This window comes from Leucoraja erinacea, chromosome 2 (genome assembly GCF_028641065.1).
Source record: "Leucoraja erinacea ecotype New England chromosome 2, Leri_hhj_1, whole genome shotgun sequence".
NCBI lineage: Eukaryota > Metazoa > Chordata > Chondrichthyes > Rajiformes > Rajidae > Leucoraja > Leucoraja erinaceus.
The window spans coordinates 109,451,606-109,476,174 of NC_073378.1; the positions used below are offsets into that span (position 1 = coordinate 109,451,606).

The 24,569-nt window shown below is 40.1% G+C and overlaps 1 protein-coding gene across 3 annotated transcripts in view; it reads left to right on the forward strand.

Moving 5' to 3' along the window:
* erp44 (endoplasmic reticulum protein 44) overlaps positions 1-24,569 on the forward strand; it is a 317,180-nt gene that overhangs the window by 275,119 nt on the left and 17,492 nt on the right. For all 3 annotated transcript variants that reach the window (XM_055663198.1, XM_055663208.1, XM_055663216.1), the window contains 5 exons: positions 1,588-1,660; positions 2,981-3,020; positions 5,917-6,032; positions 10,662-10,846; positions 23,901-24,016. In XM_055663198.1, the coding sequence (XP_055519173.1) occupies positions 1,588-1,660; positions 2,981-3,020; positions 5,917-6,032; positions 10,662-10,846; positions 23,901-24,016 (530 nt within the window). The remainder of the gene's footprint in view (positions 1-1,587; positions 1,661-2,980; positions 3,021-5,916; positions 6,033-10,661; positions 10,847-23,900; positions 24,017-24,569) is intronic.

The window sequence follows — 24,569 nt, forward strand, 5'->3', positions numbered from 1 at the left end:
TACCCCTCCCTATGTGTGGAGGCACAGGAGATGGGTAAAGTGTTAATTGAATATTTCTTATCTGTTTTTACTGTGATAAAAGACATGGATGCTTGGGGACTCGTTAATGGTGATCTCTTGTCTAAAGACGGATCTTGACCAGAAAAGTCACCTATGCGTGTTCTACAGAAAAACTGTCTGACCTGCTGAAAAACTTTGTGTCTTTTTTCTATCTATTGAAGAGTGTGCATATTACAAAAGAGGAGGTGCTGGAAATCTTAAAAAGCATCGAGGGCAATAAATCAAAGGACCTGGGCTAAATCCAAGAAGTTAGGGAAGAAAGTATAGGGCCACTGGCAAGGATATTTGAATCATTAATTGGCCATGGTTAAGGTGCCAGAAGACTAGATGGTAGCTAACGATGTGCCTGGTGGGTAAAGCGTTGGAAGAGATGCTGAGAGACAGGACCTGCCTGCATTTAGAAAGGCAGTAACTGATTGGCGATGGTCAGCATAATTTTGTGTATGGGAAATTGTGTCCCGCCAATTTGAGTGAGTTTTTTTTTTTAACATGGTATATGGTTCCATGAAAGTGGCAGCCCAAGTGGATAGGGTGGAAAAGAAGGTGTTTGGCATCCTTGCCTTCATCAGTCAGGGCACTGAGTCCAGGAGTTGGGGCGTCATGCTGACCATCAGATGTCATGTTAACTAAGTGATGATCGTAGGATGTATGCTGTCGTCAGATATGGGTTAGACCACATTTGGAGTACTGTGTACAATTTTGGTTGTACTGTTATTTGAAGGATTTCATTGAACTGGAAAGGATGCAAAAAACATTTACAAGGATATTGCTGGCTAGAATTATAAGGAGAAGCTGGGTTTCCTTGTCCTTGAGTGTTGGAGGATGAGAGATGATCCAATAGTGGTGAATAAAATCATGAGGTACATAAATAGTTGCGCGTTGGGGAGTCTAGAACTAGAAGGCATAGGTTTAAAGTGAAAAAAAAGAGAGAGACTTGAGGAGCAACATTTATTCAGAGGGTGGTGCATACATGGAACAAGTGGTAAAGGCAATAGAGGCAGGTATGATTACAACATTTAAATGGCACTTGGACAGGTATCTTGATAGGAAAGTTTTAGAGGGATATGTGCTTGGTGCAAGTAAGGACCAAGCTCAGTTTTTGTTCCCTTTTTTTTGAAAAACATTAGGAATATCCCTAAACAAATTAAAATGAATTTTTTTTAAATACATTTCCAAAACAACCAGAACAAAGAGTAGGCATGGGGAGAAACGAGGAAAAAAGCAGTGAACAATCAGACATTATGTTTCCATTTGAAATATTTTGGATAATAAGCAAGAGTTTTCTTAGCTAAGAAGTTATTGAAGGGAAAGTCTTGCTATCTTTTGAAATATGATGTACTAGAATCACAAACAGAAACAAATTGACGGATGTGATTCTCTTTGTGTTCAAAATTAGAGTTAAGCACCATTTATACTTTCTGTTCTTTGCCGATTGTTAACTGCTGTGAATGATCTGTCTTTGGCTGCTATCGAATAAATAAAACAAAAACGTTATTTTAAAGAAACTTTCATTTCTATTTATTTCAGGCCGTGTGGTTTGGTACTTCAGCACACAGTGAAATAATAAGTCTTGATAGTGAAAATATTGATCAAATCTTAGGTAAGTACTTTCACATAATTTCATGTAGGGTTTTCTTACGGGTAATTGTGGGGATTGGAATTAAAATTGATTTGGATCCATGCAATCTATCCTGCCCAAGGTTATATATTTGAAAGTATATGGGAAAATCTCCAGAGAATTAAAATCTGTTTCATAGATTCATGATGGCAAAGTGGACTGAATAGCCTTTTCTTCGCAGTGAAATTCTAGGAGAAATTGCATTCTGACATAGCCTCTTAACCACTTTATCAGGCCTCTCCATTGCATTGTTTAATGTTTTTTTAGGTTTCAAGTAGTGTTTATTTTTCATCATCTACCCATCTCTGTTAGATAAAGTTAGTAATGATATAACAGAATGATAGTTTTCAAATCTTATGATTTTCATATGTAATCAATACCCCAGTTTTTTCCACTTTGAACTTGTTGATAATGATTTGAAGCACTTTTACCATTATGAACATTTCATTTTGTAATCTGACTTAAATATTGTATGATAGTGAAGGTATTAAACATAAGATAGAATTCAAAAATAACATTCCTATCTATAGAGTGTGTAACATCTGAATTTTCATGCAGCCTTTGATTTTTATTATTTAATGGACATGTTGATATCTTATGGTACCAAGTGGTGAAACATGTAGTCATACAGTGTGGAAATAGGCCCTTCGGCCCAACTTGCCCATACCGACCGACTTGCCTCATCTACACTATTCCCACTTGCCTGTGCTATGCCCATATCCCTCTATACCTGTCCTATCTATGTACCGAAGGTAGACACAATATGCTGGAGTAACTCAGGCAGCATCTCTGGAGAGAAGGAATGGTGACGTTTCGGATCGAAACTCTTCCACCGCCTACCCATGTACCTGTCTAATTGCTGCTTAAATGTTGCGATAGTCTCTGCCTCAAATACTGTACCTTTTCCGGCAGCTCATTCCATACACAGCCACCACCCAATGCGCGAAAAAGTTACCTATCGGATTCTGTAAAATCTTTCCCCCTCACCTTAAACCTATGTCCTCTGGTTCTCGATTCCCCTAATCTGGGCAAGAGCTGTGCATCCACCCGTAGATAAATGTAAAATAACCATCTTACGTATAAGAAGCTGCAACTAAACTGAATTTTGTTTTCACGTTCTGCACTGTTAACACCACTATATTTAACATGGTTTGTGCAAATAATATCTGTGTATGTTAACACAATGTATTGACCAATGTATTTAAAATTTTAAAATCTGATTTGTTTGATTGCGTAGAAATTTTAACTTGTATTTTTTTTTAAATTCCTTTTCTTTTCCACTCTCTGGTTACCGCACCTCAGGAAATGCAGATGTTGCACTAGTCAATTTTTATGCAGATTGGTAAGTGCGGCATTTGAAAGCATGTTTTAAATAATATAATATTCGCTTTTAGTATACTCGTTTCAAACTCTTTATAGTCCGCAGGAGTGTGCTTTCTCGTGCAACCTTTTACGATCTAATGGCACTGTGCATCTGCATATTAGATGGTAAACTGGAAATTATAAACCCCATATAATAACAAAATGAAACTACGAAATAATGGTTTTCTCGTGCCCTGTCTGTTCTTTTGCTTTCTAAGAGGTAGAGGAAAGAATTGTCAAAGTCACCATGACATGTGTATGCATATCCTACCCATTGTCTAATTGCAAGTAATTAATACTAACTGAACGATACCAAATATTTTTTTCAAGCAAAAAGATTCTAAATTCTTGAAAATTAAATATAAGATTGAGTCACAGCTTCATCTCCAGTCTTGACCTTTTTTTCCCTTCGAGGTCTCCACGCATGCATGTGCTGCTCTTGACAATTTTACAATCCAGTTAGTGAAAATAGTGATTTCTGGTAAGTTGACAAAATTGGGGCACCTTTCAATTCTATTTGGCAGATTTTTATTTGTATCAATTTAAAAAAAAAAAAACATTCCCATACGGAGCGTTGTCCTTATCAGTGTCCATTTTTAAAATCAGATTATTTTGGGGAAATTTCCAAGATTGAAACAGTGTTAATGATTTTGCTGGAACTGTCTGAAGTTAGATGTATAAAGTATCCAGTTGCTTAACCCTCTTTGTTGATTTTGAGGTTAATCACACATAATTTATAAGACTAGATATTTATTGTACATCATCTAGTTGTAAAACAAGTGGGGAAGGGTGTGTGGTGATAGTGGTTTGAGTGCAGAATTGAAGCATTCATCCTAACTTCATGGGTCAGTACCTAGTCAAATATTTTTTTTTCAAATGAATAATAGGTTAATTAACATTTTAGGAGGGAGCAGCAGATATAATAATTTTTCCAAAATGAAAATGTCATGAAAATGGGTGTATTAATATAACAGAAAAAATAATGGTGTTTTACGTTAAATATATAAGGAGTGTAGTTGAGTACTAAATGAGAATCTTAATCAATTGACAGCAAAATAAGAATGCTTGAAGGAAATTATTTCACTTTTGATATCAGAATTTTGTCATTTTCCCCTTTCCCCTTTTTCTGATTATGTTAAAGTGACTCTTTAACTTTTATTTTTATTTTTGGAAGAAGGAAAATAGTGACCACATAGGTGCGCAAGTGAGTTCATGAATTACAGAAAGATACATCAAGGAGGCAAATTACATTTTGGCCTTTGTTGCAAAAGGGTTGGAGTTTAAGAATAAAGAGGTTTTGTTAGAGTGGTAAAAGGTGTGGATGAGGCCACAAGAAGGTTTTCCAGTAAAGAGGTTTGTGTCTATAATCCTTGGAGTTAGAAGAATGAGGGATAACCTTATTCAAACAAACAAGATCCTCGGGGAGGGTTTGATCTCAAATAGTTCTCACTCTGGAAGAGTCCTGAATGAGGGGCTGGCCATTTAGTTTATTTCAATTAACCTACAAAACTTGTCCGCCTTTGGAATGTGGGAGGAAACCGGAGCACCCGAAGAACAACCCGTGCAGGTCACAGGGTGAAAGTACATACTCCGTACAGGCAACACTCATAGTCAGCATCGTACCTTGCTCTCTGGCGCTGTAGGCAGCAACACTACTGCTGCGCCACTAAAAAAAGGTCTGTAAATAAAAAAAGTAGTGGAGGCCAAGACATTAGATATATTTAAGGTAGGGATAGATAAATATTTGAAAAGTGCAGGGATTTGAGGGTTATGGGAAACTGCCACAAAAGAGTAACTGAGATCTGATTCTATCAGCCATGATCATATTGATTAGTAGGGCTGGTTTAAGGGTACAAGCGGCCTATTTGTGCTGCTACTTTCTGTCCTTGCGATAATCTGTTCTCTACAAGTAAGGCCTCTTTCATTTCCAACAATGTTGTTTTCTGCCTGCTTCAATGCTTCTTCAATGCTTTATTTTTCTAAATATGCTCCCTCGATTCAGCTAAACGTAATCCTGAGAAAATGTAGATGTGGTGCTTAAAAATTAGATTGTATAGAACAATTTATTTCAGTGCCATGCAATATAAAATATACTTGCAATAAAGTGAAATGCATTAACAGATATTTCTAGTTCATTTCATGTCAATCCAGAGGTTGGAGCCTGTAATACATTGTTTCCTCTTGTGTATTCATAGAAAACTTCTCAACCTTCCATGTGCCCCCCCACCTGAATTTGCCACCTGAATTTGCACTTACTTCTCCTCTCCCCTTCCACCTACATTCTTTCCCCTAGCATCATAATTCACAACTCTTCTATCTGTATCTCACACCTCTTGTCTTTTCATATCTGGCTTTTGTCCAGCCTTTTACATACCAGAAACCTTTCTTCTCTGTATCCACCCATCAATTGCCAAGATTTATCCTGCCCCCCACTTCTAGCTTTCGCTCCCCGCCCCCACCACCGCAATCAGTCTAAAGAAGGGTCCCAGCCCGAAACATCCCCTATCCAGGTTCTCCAGAGATGCTGCCTACCTTAAAGGTGTTTGTAAGAGATCCATTACAAAGTTATAGTGGACCTCGTAAAAGTATTTTATTAAGATTTCAAGGAGAGAGCATCATACACAGCTGTGCATATCGGATCAGTTTACGTTCTAAAACCGCAGTAACAAAACGACCGGCTGTCAAGTGTACAGCACTCATGATGCCCAAAACCCGGACTAGATTGCTAGGTGGAATGTGTAGCATGCATAATATGTGTTGTGGAGATTATATAGGCATGGATTAATATGGTTAATCTACAAAAAGTAAGATAGAAATAATGAGTAATAAGAAAAATGTGTTGCTTTTGACTGTGGAATATACTTTTGTATCATTAGGTGTAGATTCAGTCAAATGCTACATCCGATCTTTGAAGAGGCCTCTTCAGTTGTAAAAGAGGAATTTCCAGATCAAAAGCACGTGGTCTTTGCTCGGGTTGATTGTGACCAACATGGTGAGTAACCAAACAATATAAATTGACGAGGTTGAATATAAAATGTGAAAATATCTAAACAATTGTATGAAGAAGGGTCTCAACCCAAAACATTACTCATTCCTTCTCTCCGGAGATTTCTCCAGCATTTTGTGTCTATCGTCGGTTTAAACCAGCATCTGAAGTTCCTTCCTAAACAATAGTCTCTGTTTACTATGTGGTATCAAACAATAATATATTTTTTTAACCACCATTCTATTTTAAAGGTTGCCAAATGTCACAAGCCGATTACCTTTATGTCCTTATTGTCACTGTTATTGAATTTTCAATGAGAATTTTGGTGATTGGATACCACGAGCGTGCTTATTCTCTGTATGTTTATTCACTCTTGTATATAAGGGCCACAATAAAATAGTTTGTTGCTGATACCAAAATTGACAAAGTCTTTGTTAGTAAGTAAAAAAAGGTCTAGCTGAGAGGAAGAAATGAATGGGCTATCGAGGTGTGCACGACTGAAATTAATTTAAATCTTTTTATTTGAATTTTGAATTTGACAGCAATTTGCATACATACAATGATAACAGACAGTGATAGTCAGGACATAATTGTACAACAGTATGTAAACGACCCTCAAAACCCTTACCCTTACCCTTACTCACCCTCGCCACCCGGGGACAAACAACACTCACATACGTACACATCCACACAGACACGATAAGATAAATGAAAATGAAAAAAAAAAAAAAAAAAAAAAAGGGGGGGGGGGGGGGGGGGGGTTGAGGGGATAGCAGCTGCAATAAGACAGAGCAGTGATAGAGGGCACTCAGTCCTCTTCCGAGTCCGGAAACAAGTTAAGAGAGTTAACAAGGTCTAGCTGAGAGGAAGAAATGAATGGGCTATCGAGGTGTGCATGACTGAAATTAACAGGGCAGGTAGATAAAGAAGGTGGGTAAAGTGGTGAATGGGATATTTGCAATAAACTATAATGGGTAAACCCGTAAATTATGAATTTATTTGACAAACATTGCACAATGTCAATTTTTTTTTTCACGGCACTCTAAATGGTACAGCTATATGACTGTACAATTTTGGTAATTGCATTACAGATAATATCCAGGCTGGAGATTTGTGACAAGTGGTCCTGCGGGGATCTATGCTGGGACCTCTGATGTTTGTGATATATATATATATATATTGGTCACTTGGATGTAAATTTAGACGAGTTTGCAGAACATCAAAATTGCTGGGGTTGCGGACAGTGAAGACAACTGTCAAAGTATACAGTGAGATGTAGATCAGCGAAAGATGTGCTGCACTTTGAGGTGAATTATAAGGGGAAAATATATAATTGATGGCATGACTCTTAATAGCATTGATATACAGAGGGATCTTGGGGTCCAAGTCCATAATCCTGTAAGGAGCAACACAATGCGATAGAGTGGTAAAGAAGGTATATAGTATGCTTGCTTTCATAGGTTAGGGCATTAAGAGTATACATCAGGATGTTATGATGCAGATTTATAGTATCATGTAGTACTTTTGTTAGGCTGAATTTGGTGTATTGCGTGCAGTACTGGTCACCACATTACAGGAAGGATGTAGAGGCTTTGGAAATGGTGTAGAGGAATGATGTCTGGATGAGGGGGTGTGGGCTCTAGTGGGCAGTTACACAGACTTGGATTGTTCCAACCAAAGGTTATGGGGCGACCTGATATATAACTGTATGAGAGACATAGATAGGATAGGTAACCAGAATTGTTTTTCCTGTGGATGAAAAATCAAATACTAGAGGGCATTGCTGTGAGGTGAGAAGAGCAAAGTTTAAAGGAGATATGCGGGGCAAGTTTTTCTTTTTTAGATGGCGGTGAGTGTGTGGAATGCGCTGCCATGGATTATGGTGAGGTAGATACAATAGTGTCATTTAAGTGACATTTGGGTAGGCATATGGAAATGCAGGGAATGGAGGGATATGGAGTATGTGCAGGCAGATAAGAATTGGCTTTGGCCTCATGTTCCGTATAGACATTGTGGGCTGATGGACCTTTTCTTGTGCCATACTATTCTAGAGTAACTTTCTTGTGTCATACTGTTGTCTAGAGTAACTAAATATGCAACATTAATGGAGCAGTTGTAGTATAAGAAAATAACGTTTTGATGCAATATTATTTCTGTACATTAAATAATCCAGAAACTATGGCTATACTGTATTATTACTTCTAACCACCCTAAATTCCCAGTAATTAATTACAAATCGAGTCTTGTTCCTGGACATAAGCAACGTTTTGGTGAAAGGGAGGTCCCTACCTTATGTATTTTCTGAAATTGAGATTTAGTGCTCATCTGCAAGTTCGGTGTTTTAGAAGCTCCAATTGTATTGTACATAATTTTTGAATCCAGCTCTTCCATGAACAAAATAATCTGAATTAGTTATGGTAACTTGTCAGGGTGCTTCAATCATTTTGTGTAGGAAGGAATTGCAGATGCTGGTTTAATCCGAAGATACACACAAAAAACTGGAGTAACTCAGCAGGACAGACAGCATCTCCGATGAAAAGGAATAGGTCACGTTTCGGGTGTGAAAAAGGTTCCCAACCTGAAATTTCACCTATTCCTTTTCTCCAGAAATGCTGTCAGACCCGCTGAGTTTCTCCAGCTTTTTGTGTATATCCTTTACTGCAATCATTATTTCATTATTGTGTACAAGGCAAGGCCATGCTACATGTCACACCAAAGAGGGGATATTTCTGACACTGACAATGTCATTCTGTTAGTTCACGTGCTTAATTTTGGACTTCTCATTTTGGGCCTATTGTAAGCCAATAGAAATTATGGCAGTTCTGTTCCAATGTCATGTAACTATCAAAATGGTACACAAAATCAACAAACTAGATTGACTTCACTAAACTGTATTCAACCAGTTTAGTTAATGTGAAATGTTTCCTGAAATTCTCAGAGTTGAAGTAAAGAGACTTTTCAGAATTGGGACAAATTAATCTCATGTACTACTTGGAGGATGTCTGTTAAGAGTTAAATGAGAATAAAATGTTTTAGAAATATAGAAATTAGGTGCAGGAGTAGGCCATTCGGTCCTTCGAGCCTGCACCGCCATTCAGTATGATCATGGCTGATCATCCAACTCAGTATCCCGTACCTGCCTTCTCTCCATACCCCCTGATCCCCTTAGCAAGAAGGGCCACATCTAACTCCCTCTTAAATATAGCCAATGAACTGGCCTCAACTACCCTCTGTGGCAGAGAGTTCCAGAGATTCACCACTCTCTGTGTGAAAAAAGTTCTTCTCATCTCGGTTTTTAAAGGATTTCCCCCTTATCCTTAAGCTGTGACCCCTTGTCCTGGACTTCCCCAACATCGGGAACAATCTTCCTGCATCTAGCTTGTCCAACCCCTTAAGAATTTTGTAAGTTTCTATAAGATCCCCTCTCAATCTCCTAAATTCTAGACTGTATAAACCAAGTCTATCCAGTCTTTCTTCATAAGACAGTCCTGACATCCCAGGAATCGGTCTGGTGAACCTTCTCTGCACTCCCTCTATGGCAATAATGTCCTTCCTCAGATTTGGAGACCAAAACTGTACGCAATATTCCAGGTGTGGTCTCACCAAGACCCTGTACAACTGCAGTAGAACCTCCTTGCTCCTATACTCAAATCCTTTTGCAATGAAAGCTAACATACCATTCGCTTTCTTTACTGCCTGCTGCACCTGCATGCCTTCCTTCAATGACTGGTGTACCATGACACCCAGGTCTCGCTGCATCTCCCCCTTTCCCAATCGGCCACCATTTAGATAATAGTCTGCTTTCCCGTTTTTGCCACCAAAATGGATAACCTCACATTTATCCACATTATACTGCATCTGCCAAACATTTGCCCACTCACCCAGCCTAATCAAGTCACCCTGCAGTCTCCTAGCATCCTCCTCACAGCTAACACTTCCCCCCAGCTTAGTGTCATCCGCAAACTTGGAGATATTGCCTTCAATTCCCTCATCCAGATCATTAATATATATTGTAAGTAGCTGGGGTCCCAGCACTGAGCCTTGCGGTACCCCACTAGACACTGCCTGCCATTGTGAAAAGGACCCGTTTACTCCTACTCTTTGCAGTAAGGTACTCCTACTTCTTGCAGTAAGGCAATCCCCAAACACTTAACAGCAGTTGGAGACTCTTCTATCTGCTAACCTGGATTTTCACATTATATTTGTACTTTTTAATTTACTCGGTTTACAGAGGGTATATTTAATTATTTTAATACAACTACCATTAGTTACTGGTAAGAAATATTTCGAATTTTTGATGAACTGCAGAACAAGGCCATATACAGACCTTGGCAATATTAAAAATTGGAAAATAATTTGTTTATTATGCCATGTTTTAAGTGTATTATTTAAATTTAATTCGGTATTTAAGCATGTGGACTGCATGTAGTCAACCTTAGAGCCAGTTTACTGACTTTATTTCCCTTTTGAGCGGACTGGTTTTATGTCTAGGAAGTGGGCTTCTTAGACATAGATGGGCAGAAAGGGGCAACATGTTGGTGGGGACAAGAGCTGTATGACTCCTTCTGAAATCATGATGCTTCATTTTATGTCTGTTAAATTAATTTTATTTTACTTTTCTGATACCTTTTGCAGCGGATATAGCACAAAGATATCGAATAAGTAAGTACCCAACATTGAAATTATTCAGGAATGGAATGATGATGAAGAGAGAGTACAGAGGTCAAAGATCGGTGAGCGCACTTGCAGATTTTGTCAAGCAACAGAAAAATGATCCTGTTCAAGAGATTCTGGACCTGAATGAAATGGAAACACTTGACGTAAGTTTACATACCGCAACGGAAGAACTTTATCTGAACTCAAAGGTTTTCTCGGGCAAGTTGATTCTTTTCATGTTACGAATTAATGATCCAAATTTTTCCCTCCAAAAGTGATTTTTTTTAGTTGTCACTTCAGTCATGATAAAAACAAATAATAGTTAATTCCAACAGTTTGTTCAATTAGTTTTAGACCTAATTTGTACTTTACAGCATAGGACAGTACAGCAAGGGAGTAGACTCTTCATCCCACAGAATCTGTGCTGAACGTAATATCGTTAAACTAATCTCTGCCTGCATGTTATCTAAAAAAACTGTCAACAATTTTTTTTTAAATGAAAGAAGTTACTGATCATAATCACTTATAACCCCCCATTTTTGATGAGAATAAAAAATGGCTGACCATTCCTGAATTTCGGTTGTTCATGGTACTGGATATAGTAAAAGGCCAGGGTACGAGGAATTAACTCATCAGGAAGGATGCAATCTGGTCAATTCAAGTTTCCAATCGAGTACAACAAATATTAGGCCTAATCCAAACAGACCAGATATGTATTCTGCAGTCCATTTAGTTGAATTGGGGAAGGGGATTGTAAGAATATTTACAGATGCTCAAAGATTATCAACCAAATCAGGACATCATTCAATTTATTACTATTTATATGGCTTTAATTTGCCATGTATTGCACACCATAATTATATAATAATGGTCTCGTCTGGGAGGGGATATCTTTAGCCAGAGGGTGGTGAATCAGTGGAATTCATTGCCACAGACAACAGTGGAGACCAAAATGTTGGGTATTTTTAAAGCGGAGATTGCTAAATTCTTGAATAGCAAGGGCATTATAGAAACATAGAAATTAGGTGCAGGAGTAGGCCATTCGGCCCTTCGAGCCTGCACCGCCATTCAATATGATCATGGCTGATCATCCAACTCAGTATCCCGTACCTGCCTTCTCTCCATACCCCCTGATCCCCTTAGCCACAAGGGCCACATCTAACTCCCTCTTAAATATAGCCAATGAACTGGCCAATGAACTTACTTCACAGGAAGAAGGCAGAGGAATTGGGTAGATAGACGAAAAATAAGGAACAATAGATCAGCCAGGATAGAATGGCAGAATACACTCGATGGGCTGATTGGCCTAATTCTGCTCCTATGCCTTAAGAAAGGTACAGCATAGAAGGAAACATTTTAACCCGTTGCATTTACTCAATTTTTAAAATACAAGCTTATTTCAGATAGTGCAAGTGCAGGCTTGGATTCTCAAGAACTAAGACTTAACATAATGGCTTTGTGCGCAGGAAATTATGTCTCTCAAATATGATTTTTGTTTTGTGGAAAAGATTGGATGAGGGTAAGGCGGTGGACATTGTCTATATGGACTTTAGCAAGGCCTTTGACGATCCCGATTGGTAGGCTTGCCTGGAATCCAAGGCAAACTAGTCTATTGAATTTAAAATTGATTGGGAGGAATGAGTCAAAGTGTAGATGTGGAGGGTTATTTTTCTGAATGGAGGCATGTGACCAGTGGTCAGAACTGGGTCCCCTGCTGTCTGTTATGATTTGATGACAATGTAGTTAATATTGTTAATACATTTGCAGATAACCCCAAATATGGTGGTGTGGTGGACATTGAGGAAGGATATCCAAGTTTAGAACAAGATCAGTGGGGAAGATGGATCAAGGACGGGTGAATGGAATTTAACCCTTAACAAATGTGAGGTGTTGCACTTTGGTATGTCAGACCAGGTCAGGACTTGAACACAGAAAAGGTAGAACCCTGAAGAGTGTTGAAACATAGAAAATAGGTGTAGGAGTAGGCCATTCGGCCCTTCGAGCCTGCGCCGCCATTCAATATGATCATGGCTGATCATAGAAACATAGAAAATAGGTGCAGGAGTAGGCCATTCGACCCTTCGAGCCTGCGCCGCCATTCAATATGATCATGGCTGATCATAGAAACATAGAAAATAGGTGCAGGAGTAGGCCATTCGGCCCTTCGAGCCTGCACCGCCATTTGATATGATCATGGCTGATCATCCAACTCAGTATCCCATCCCTGCCTTCTCTCCATACCCCTGGTCCCTTTAGCCACAAGGGCCACATCTAACTCCCTCTTAAATATAGCCAATGAACTGGCCTCAACTACCTATTGTGGCAGAGAATTCCACAGATTCACCACTCTCTGTGTAAAAAATGATTTCCTCATCTCGGTCCTAAAAGTCTTCCCTCTTATCCTTAAACTGTCTGGTGAACCTTCTCTGTACTCCCTCTATGGCAAGAATGTCTTTCCTCAGATTAGGAGACCAAAACTGTACGCAATACTCCAGGTGTGGTCTCACCAAGACCCTGTACAACTTCAGTAGAACCTCCCTGCTCTTATACTCAAATCCTTTTGCTATGAATGCTAACATACCATTTGCTTTCTTCACTGCCTGCTGCACCTGCATGCCTACTTTCAATGACTGGTGTACCATGACACCCAGGTCTCATTGCATCTCCCCTTTTCCTAATCGGCCACCATTCAGATAATAGTCTACTTTCCTGTTTTTGCCACCAAAGTGGATAACCTCACATTTATCCACATTATGCTGCATCTACCATGCCTTTGCCCACTCACCCAACCTATCCAAGTCACCTTGCAGCCTCCTAGCATCCTCCTCACAGCTAACGCAGCCCCCCAGCTTTGTGTCATCCGCAAACTTGGAGATGTTGCATTCAATTCCCTCATCCAATTCATTAATATAGTAAATAGCTGGGGTCCCAGCACTGAGTCTTGCGGTACCCCACTAGTCACTGCCTGCCATTCTGAAAAGGACCCGTTTACTCCTACTCTTTGCTTCCTGTCTGCCAGCCAGTTCTCTATCCACATCAATACTGAACCCCCAATACCATGTACTTTAAGTTTCTATGCTAATCTCTTATGTGTGACCTTGTCGAAAGCCTTTTGAAAGTCCAGATATAACACATCCACTGGTTCTCCCTTATCCACTCTGCTAGTTACATCCTCAAAAAATTCTATAAGATTCGTCAGACATGATTTACCTTTCATAAATCCATGCTGACTTTGTCCAATGAACTTACCACTTTCCAAATGTGCTGCTATCCCATCTTTAATAACTGACTCCAGAATTTTCCCCACCACCGATGCTAGACTAACTGGTCTGTAATTCCCCGTTTTCTCTCTCCCTCCCTTTTTAAAAAGTGGGGTTACATTAGCTACACTCCAGTCCTCAGGAACTACTCCAGAATCTAAAGCGTTTTGAAAAATTATCACTAATGCATCCACTATTTCTGCGGCTACTTCCTTAAGTACTCTGGGATGCAACTTATCCGGCCCTGGGGATTTATCGGCCTTAAATCCATTTAATCCATTAAATTTACCTAACACCACTTCCCGGCTTATCTGGATTTCACTTAGTTCCTCCATCTCATTTAACCCCCGGTCCCTTGCTATTTCCGGCAGATTATTTATGTCTTCCTTGGTGAAGACAGAACCGAAGTAATTATTCAATTGGTCTGCCATGTCCTTGTTCCCCATGATCAATTAGCCTGCTTCTGACTGCAAGGGACCTACATTTGTTTTAACTAATCTTTTCCTCTTGACATATCTATAAAAACATTTGCAGTCAGTTTTTATGTTCCCTGCCAGTTTTCTTTCATAATCTATTTTCCCTTTCCTAATTAAGCCTTTTGTCCTCCTCTGCTGGACTCTGAATTTCTCCCAGTCCTCTGGTAGGCTGCTTGTTCTGGCTAATTTGTAGGCTTCCTCTTTTGTTTTGATACTATCCCTGATTTCCCTTGTTATCCACGGATGCACTACCTTCCCTGATTTATTATTTTGCCAAACTGGGATGAACACTTGTTTTAGTTCATCCATGCAGTTTTTAAATGCCTTCCATTGCATATCCACCGTCAACCCTTTAAGAATCATTGGCCAGTTCACGTCTCATACCCTCAAAGTCACCTTTCTTTAAGTTCAGGACCCTTGTTTCTGAATTAACAATGTCACTCTCCATCCTAATGAAGAACTTAACCATATTATGGTCACTCTTGCCCAAGGGACCACGCACAACAAGACTGCTAACTAACCCTTCCTCATTACTCAATACCTTCCTCATTACTCAATTACTCAAATTACTCATCCAACTCAGTATCCTGTACCTGTCTTCTCTCCATACCCCCTGATCCCTTTAGCCACAAGGGCCACATCTAACTCCCTCTTAAATATAAAGAACAAAGAGATCTGTACAAGAACTGTAAAAAGGATACGGTTCCTTATAAGTGGTGAGTCAAGTGAACACTGTGTTAAAGAAGGCGTTTGGCACGCCTGCCTTCATTGCGAAAAGTATTAAATTCAGGACAATATGATGCAAATGTAGAAGACATTGGTGAGACCACACTTGGAGTACTGCATGCAGATTTGGTTGCTCAGTTACAGGAAGGATGTCAAGTTAGAAAGGGTGCAGAAGAGATTCTACGGATGTTAACAGGACTTTCAGGCTCGAGTTATAGGGAGAGGTTTTTTTTCAGGAGGCTGAGGGTATACTTCTGGAGATGTACAAGACCATGAGGGACATGAATGAATAAAGTGAAGGCTTATAGTATTTTTCTCAGGATAGAGGATTCTAAAACTAGAGGCCATAGGCTTGAGGTGAGAGGAGAGAGATTTCAGAGGGACCTCTGAGGCAATGATTTCACTCGGAGTGTATTTGGAATGTGTTGCCAGAGGAAGCCATAGAAGCAGATGCAATTATGACTTTAAAAAAAATCATTTGGACAGATATATAGATAGTGCCAAATCCATTTCAAATGGGCCAATTTGAACATTGGGCAAAGTAGGCCTGTTTTCTTGCTGCACAACTCTGACTATAACAGGAAAACCTTTTTTTTTTTACACATCACTGATGATGTGCTGAATATTTATTTTCAGATAATTCCCATGCACAGCATGTTCCAAGACTCAAAACCATAGGCTATCTTCTCCTTAGACTCCAATTTGGGGGTCAGGGGCACGCATATTCTCACTAATTTCTCATTGTTCCGAGTGCTTCTCTGCTCTTGACTCCCTTTCTTGAACATTGTAATTTAATGTATTTCATTTCTCGATACATTCATTCAGGGACTGTAGGCATCGTATATCCCCCATCATCAATTCCTCTTTAAACATGATAGTGAGCCTTAGCTAGTACTGCTACTGTATTTCTGGTGAAGCTGCTCTCAGGGTTGGGGAGAAAATTCCATGGTTTAGAATTGATGGTGATGAAAGAATGGTGATTATCTTTCCAAATGAAGGGAGTTCCAAGTGTGCAATTGAAGCAAGCATAGGCATAACATTCAAACCCAATCTAACCATAGTTTTTTTTCCTTATGTGACATGACTTGGAGCAACTTGGAGAATATTCCACTTGGACACAGCCACCAAGTCAGACCTGACACCAATAAAAGCCATTCCAAGCCCAAGATGTGTACTTGCCTGAGCATGGCATCAAGGCAAGCTGGAAGCCAACATTTATGAAAGCACATTCTGAGCTGATGTCTGATGCTGTCAGTCTTGAAATTGATACTTTAAAACTCACTCAGCCCCCCTGGCATTAACACAGTTAAGCTGACGTAGATAACATAGCAGGTCGTACCAGAATGTCCCAAACTAATCCAAACCATTTTCACATCAACTAAAATAAGCACAAAATGATTCCGGCACATAGTTGAGTTCTCGTTTCCATTCATCTGCATCTGTTCCTTCAAGATAGTAGATATTGCTAGTTTTGGGACTGCGTTTGAGATGGGCACGGTGAGTCGAGTACCATCGGAAGAAGCAATGGATGTTAGGCGCATAAACGTGTTGCCAGTCAAACTAGTATATGTGAACTTGAAGGTGTATTTTTGAGAGTTGATGGAGTTGCACGCATCTAAGCAAGTGGGATTTGCTCCATCGCAGTCCTGATTTGTACCGTCGAAATAGTGGAGAGAATTTTAGGAGATTCAGAAACTGAGAATTGTAGAGCGTAATTTAGAAGTAAGTGTGGCCCATTTAAGTTGAAAAAAGACTTCTTATCTCTGAGCCCCCTGAACCTTTGCAATTTTGTAAACTAGAGCATTGTGGAGACAAAATGCTGGAATATTTTCTAGGCAAACCTGGCCACACACCCCTCACCAATCCTCACCATGAAACTTAGCAATGTACTTGGAGGAAAATTGCCATTAAGATGGTAAAGCTGTTATATGTCAAGAATAGATGGCGAGACATTTGTTGGCAACAATCTTTAGAGTCATAGAGTGATACAGCGTGGAAACAGCCCAACTTGCCCACATGTCCCAGTTACACTAGTCCTACCTGCCTGCGTTTGGTCCATATCCCTCCAAACCTGTCCTATCCATGCACCTGTTTAACTGGATCTTAAATGTTTGGATTGTCCCTGCCTCAACTACCTCCTCTGGCAGCTTGTTCCATACCCCCAACACCCTCTATGGAAAAAGTTACCCCTCAGATTCCTATTAAATCCAACATACTGGCAGGTTTTACAACATATATGCAGGGGCTTTTCATTTTGTGATATTTCTATCTAAGGTGGGCCTTGCTTTATCCAAAGCTCTGAGCTTTTTCTTGATGTGAAGTAGAGTGAGTAAACTTTGTTAAACACCAGCCCCATGATGCTGGTGATCTTTGGAAGAAGGCAATTTGGATCATCACTTGGTACTTCTAGATTAAAATGCATGTAATTACTTCAGCCTTATCATGTAAGATGGACATGTTGAATCATGGCGTTTCGGAGACTGGGAGAAAATTTCAATTCTGCCTCTTCCGCCGGTCCAACTTGCACATAGATGCCCAGCTTTGAGTTGCCATGTCCATTCTGAATAGATACCACGCAATATGTTAGTGCAAGGCAATATATCCTCTGTGTGAAGCTACTGCTTTGTCTCCATGAATACCGTGTGACTGGTACACTTGCAAATACTCTCTTGTTTCAGCTAGTTCTTGGTTTCCTGGTCCTCCAAAATATTCCAAATGGAATTTTAACTGGAGATAGGTTAGTTTGGGTTAAATAGGTTTATTTATGATTCCAAACAAAGCAAGTCTAGCAATCATACTGTGATGCATCCCGATAACATGCTTTGTGAACAGCTCCATCCAAGACTGCAAGTTGCAGAGAATTGTGAACGCAGTCTAGACCCTCAGACAAACCAATCTCCCTGCCATTGAATCCATCTACACTCCATGCTGCCTTTGCAAGGCCACCAGCATAATCAAGGACGAGTCTCACCCTGGATACTCCTCTTCTCCTCTTCCCTCCCCATCAGGCAACAGGTACAAAACTTTGAAAACGCACACCTGCAGATTCAGGGACAGTTTCTTCCCAGCTGTTATCAGGCAACTGAACCATCCAGCTAACAACTGGAGAGCGGTCCTGAGCTACTATCTACCTCATTGGCGCCCCCTAGGGCTATCTTTAATTGGATTTTACTGGAGTTTATCTTGCACCACACATTATTCCCTTTGTCCTGTATCTGTACACTGTGAGCTCGATTGTAATCTTTCCGCTGACTGTGAGCAACAAAAAGCTTTTCGTAAAACCTTGGTGGACATGACAATAAATCAAATCAAACTAAACTAAACAACGAAGATCTCATCGACTTAGGCAACACAGATGCATATTTCCAACTAATGTCATAGCAGAGAAATAGGTCATTGGTTGAGGGAGAGGAGTAAGTGTTAATTCAGTCGCAGTTTCCACACCAGTATTTGAGTTGATGTCCGTCATTGTATGACTACTCTGGAACAAGTCTTTCACTTTTGACATTAGTCCTCGGGCTCTTATGAAACAGATTTTGCAAGATTCCCAGACCAAAAGCAACTCATCCATGTCCCAATCTGGTGCCGGGTTGTTGCCAGGTAGTTTATCTAGGTTTATTTTTGTTGTTTTTAAATATTATAGTTTTTCATAGCTTGCCAGAGGTCACTTCGGAGGAGAACCAGGATTGTGTCCTGTTACTGCTGGTAATGTACCTGAATCAGAGTGGGTAACGGCACCAAGTGTTCTCCCTGGAGAAAGTTTGTATTACTAAATGAGACTTTATAATATTCTGGTAGTTTTACAATCACCACTCACCAGCTAGATTTTTATTTCCCTCTAAATTCCTCTAAAATTGATATTCTCCATTTGTGTGTTGGAATTTGAAGTTGTGCTTCTGATTGTTCGCCTGAGCCACTACATTACTACTTCAGTAATTTAACCATTATGACACCATTTTGTTTTAACGGGAAGCATCAGAGAAAATAAGCAAAATGTACAGACAAAGGTGGACGTATTTGCACTGAAGAACACTGGGCAAAAGGTCGTAGGTGTGCACAAGTCTGACTTCATCTTCCCCTGTCACTGTCATGGTAGTTTCTTGTTCCTCTATCTTTTCAATAACAATTTTCTTCTATTCTGGTGAATATGCAGGAAAAAGTGAAGAAACTGACAGAACCAGAAGCATTTTCTAGTTGATATCATATTGGTGCTTTAGGGTTAGTTCACTAGCCTTTATCACGGTGTCTCCCGTTTCCCATCTGCCAAAACAAGAGAACTGTGCATCCCATGAAATCTTTGATCTTCTGAGGGTAAAATCTACTAGTGGATTGTCTGCAGCCATATATTCTACAAATAAACGGATAGCAGAATCCAATGCACTCCATAATATTTGGGACAAAGACCCATCATTTATTTATTTGCCTCTGTGCTCCACAATTTGCGATTTGTAATAGAAAAAAAATCACATGTGGTTTTGCACATTGTGCACATTGTCAGATTTTAATAAAGACAATTTTTATACATTTTTGTTTCACCATGTAGAAATTACAGCAGTGTTCATACATAGCCCCCCCATTTCAGGGCACCATAATGTTTGGGACACAGCAATGTCATGTAAATGAAAGTGGTCATGTTTAGTATTTTGTTGCATATCCTTTGCATGCAATGACTGCTTGAAGTCTGCGATTCATGGACATCACCAGTTGCTGGGTGCCTTCTCTGGTGATGCTCTGCCAGGCCTGTATTGCAGCCATCTTTAGTTTATGCTTGTTTTGGGGGCTAATCCCCTTCAGATTTCTCTTCAGCATATAAAAGGCATGCACAATTGGGTTCAGAGTGGGTGAATAACTTGGTCACTCAAGAATTGACCATTTTTTAGCTTTAGAAAAACTCCTTTGTTGCTTTGGCAGTATGTTTGGGATCATTGTCTTGCGGCCGATTAGTTTTCAGCCATTTGTTTGAACTTGAGCAGATAGGAAGTGTCTATACATTTCAGAATTAATTATGCTACTACCATCAGCAGTTGTATCATCAATGAAGATAAGTGAGCCAGTACCTTGAGCAGCCATACATGCCCAGGCCATAACACCCCCTCCACTGTGTTTCACAGATGAGGTGGTATGCTTTGGATCTTGGGTAGTTCCTTCTCTCCTCCATACTTTGCTCTTGCCATCACTCTGACATAAGTTAATCTTCATCTTATCTGTCCACGAGACCTTTTTCCAGAACTGTGGTTGCTCTTTTAAATACTTCTTGGCAAACTGTAACCCAGCCATCCTATTTATGCGTCTAACTAATGCATCTTGAAGTGTAGCCTCTGTGTTTCTGTTCATGAAGTCTTCTGCAAACCGTGGCCATTGACAATTCCGCTCCTGAAGAGTGTTTCTGATCTGTCGGACAAGTGTTTGGAGGTTTTTCTTTATTATAGAGAGAATTCTTCTGTCATCAGCTGTGGAAGTCTTCATTGGCCTGCCAGTCCCTTTGCGATTAGTAAGCTTACCAGTGCTCTCTTTCTTCTCAATGATGTTGCAAACAGTTGATTTTGATAAGCCTAAGGTTTGGCTGATGTCTCTAACAGTTTTATTCTTGTTTCTCGGTCTCATTATGGCTTCTTTGACTTTCATTGGCACAACTTTGGTCCTCATGTTGATAAACAGCAATAAAAGTTTCCAAAGGCTGAGAGCTTTTATACCTGCATTAAGGAGGCAATTAATCACATCTGACCCATTACAAACGCCTGTGAAGCCACGTGTCCCAAACATTATGGTGCCCTGAAATGGGGAGACTATGAATAAAAACAGCTGTAATTTCTACATGGTGAAACCAAAATGTATAAAAATATCCTTTACTAAATCTGACAATGTGCATTCTAACCACATGTGGTTTTTTTTCTATTACAAATCTCAAATTGTGAAATACAGAGGTAAATAAATGAATGATGGAGGGCACTGTATCTGTCAAATGGAATAGGATAACAGAGGTAGGAGATTAGAACATGAAGGTGTTAAAGAAGCATTATTTGTATTATGTGCATCAGCAAATGCTATTGAAGGGCATCATTAATTACAACGCAGAATCCACAATAAGGGAGTAATGTAGTTGGCATGCATTGTAAATAATTACGCATTGGTGCTCCACTGTGGAAATAAAGTTCTCAGAAAATGCATGATTCTTGTGTAACTTCCCCAATGAAGAGACAATTGAACTTCCTGTGAACCAATTTGCCATGCCAGTGCTAAAGAAGTTGCATCTTTCCACAATAAATGTATCCTAGATTACTAGTATCCTAGACCCCTCCAATCTGGCTTTCGCCCCCTCCATAGCACAGAAACTGCTCTCCTCAAAGTCCTCAACGACCTCCTCACCTCTGCTGACACTGGTTCCCTCAACATCCTCATCCTCCTCGACCTGAGTGCAGCCTTCGATACAGTGAACCATAACATCCTGCTTACCAGACTTGGGGACCTTGGCATTGAAGGTTCTGCACTCAGCTGGCTCCGTTCCTACCTTTCCAACAGATCCCACTTCATCTCTCTCCATAACCACACCTCTGCTACAGCCACAGTCACTCAAGGCGTTCCCCAAGGCTCCGTACTCGGCCCCCTCCTCTTCATCATCTACATCCTCCCCCTTGGTCAGATACTCCGCCACTTCAACCTGGACTTCCACTGTTACGCTGATGACACCCAGATCTACCTCGGCACCAAATCCCCCCCACAACCCCCCCCCCCCCCCCTCTCCCATATCAACTCCTGTTTGTCAGCTATAAAAACCTGGATGCAATATAACTTCCTCAAACTCAACAACGATAAAACAGAATTCCTCCTCATAGGCTCCAAATCCACACTCAGCAAAATCAATAACCCCACTCTCACCATCGGCGGCACCACTGTCTCCCCCTCCCCAGGCCCGCAACCTTGGCGTGATCTTTGATTCCACCCTCTCCCTTGAGCCTCACGTCCGCCATGTCATTAAAACCTCCTTCTTTCACCTCCGCAACATCGCCAAAATCAGACCCTCTCTGACACCTCCCGTTGCTGAAAGACTCATCCATGCCTTCATCTCCTCCCGACTGGACTATTGCAACTCACTTCTCCTTGGCATCAGCTCCACCTACATCAACCGACTCCAACTGGTCCAGAACGCAGCCGCCCGACTCATCACCCACACCAAATCCTGGCATCACATCACTCCAGTCCTCAAACAACTTCACTGGCTTCCCATCTCCCACCGGATCACCTACAAAATCCTGGTCCTCACCTACAAAGCCCTCCACCATCTGGCCCCCCCATATCTCACTGACCTCCTCTCCCCCTACCAACCCCCACGGTCCCTCAGATCCACATCAGCCGGTCTCCTCTCCATCCAAAAGTCCAACCTCCGTAGTTTTGGGGACAGAGCCTTCTCCAGGGCTGCTCCCAGGCTCCGGAACTCCCTCGCCCAACTGATCCGCAATTCCGTGTCCCTCACCATCTTCTAGTCCCGCCTCAAGACTTATCTCTTCACCTCTGCCTATCCATAGCCCCACGTCCCCCTCCCTTTTCATCTGTGCTTGAAGCCTCATATTGTGTTTTGAATTGAATTCTGTCTTTAATTTGTGTACTAGTCATGTCTCTACTATTTATTTCATTCCGCTTACATGTTTTTCCTCTAATTGCTAAATTTTTGTAAGGTGTCCTTGAGACTCTTGAAAGGCGCCCATAAATAAAATGTATTATTATTATTATTATTATTACTGTACAAGCTTTTTGAGATATGTGAGTGGTACACACAGGAAAATGTTTATTGGCTAATATTTGATTTGAATGTTAGAATGTTTGAGTGTGAGGCAGTTACAAACATGTTCCTTACAAACTTGGCGAATTTAGAACAGTAATGCCAGTTAATCCCTCTAAAATCATTCTTGTCTTCCTGAACCACAATCCTATCCATGACCTTAAAAGCAACCAAGCATTTCTGCATCTGATCAGTGAAATGTAACAGTTGTTGAACTTTAGTAATTGATAGTCTTTTGCAATCGAATTGAAATAAGGTCAGAATTTCATCAACATATCACTAACAAAGTGACCAGAGATCATCATATGTTCGTATTGCTATCCGAACATATTCTTGCATAGAACATTAATTATTATTTTATTGCAATAGAATCTCACTCATAAGGTGCCACATAAGGTGCCACATAAGTCTTGCCACATAAGGTGTTTGCCCTTGCAATATTGATACAATTACAGAACATCGTTAGGGTCACCACTTTATTCCTACTTTGGGGTTCGCTTGTCAACTCCAGATAGTAGCGAGGCAATTTGTCATTTGTGTCATTTTGAACAAAAAAGCGGTTTTGCATGATGGCATGACAGAGGTATTTAATTGATTAGTTGTTCTGCTAAGTAGGTAATTTGCATTGTGTTTCTTTGAACAGCTGAAATGGAAGTCAAAGTTTGGTTGCCACCCTAGAGTAACATTAATGCCTAACCTGTTAAGTATTAGCAGTTTTGGCATGCTGAATTAGGATGGTGGTACAAGGGAGGCAAGGAGGAATTAATAGTCTTGTATGGAAAGGCACTCCAGAAATTCTTTAAATTAATTTAATGTCAAATCCCAAATTATTAGGCTGTTTTGGTTAATTCACAAAATAAACATTTGTCTTCTGGAATTTGTGTTTACCTTGGTTGTGAATCATTTTACTGATCCACTGCCTTTAAAACAATACCAAATTGTTCAACTTGTATATCTATTTGGCTGTTATATTTTACAGCGCAGCAAGCGAAACATCATTGGATTTTTTGAGCAGAAAGATTCAGACAACTACAGAGTCTATGAGAAAGTGTCCAATATTTTACGTGATGATTGCGTCTTTTTGGCTGCGTTTGGGTAAGAATTAGTTAAACGTTCCAATAATTGTCTTTTTTGAGAGTTTGAGGAATTTATTATCCTACACATTTCATGGACCATACAGTGTCATAGCATGAGAACTTGGACGTTTAACCTGCATCAAAGTCTTTACTAGAACTTCTCTGTTACAGTGCAAGATCACTTTACTGTTTACTTCCCCCAACCATCTTGTGGGTGTTCCCAGTGTTGTGTTAGGGCAACCTGGCATCTCAGATCTTCAACTTAATTAATGGTGCTTTGTGATATCACACCACATCACCACCAATACTACAAATTTAGTGTAGTATTTTAAGATTCACTGCGCTGAAATATCGCGTACTTTGGTTTATACAATGACATGAGAAAAGATATTCTTAAAGCATATTATGTGACAAAAATGTAAATGAATTCTGAAGCAACCTATTCAGTACACACAGCAAAAAGATAAATTATTCTCTCAACTTGTTTAAAACAATCAGTGAAATTCCAAATTTTGTGGAGAAAATATTATACAGACAAATATGAATTACAGATGATGTAGTGATCAGTGTCA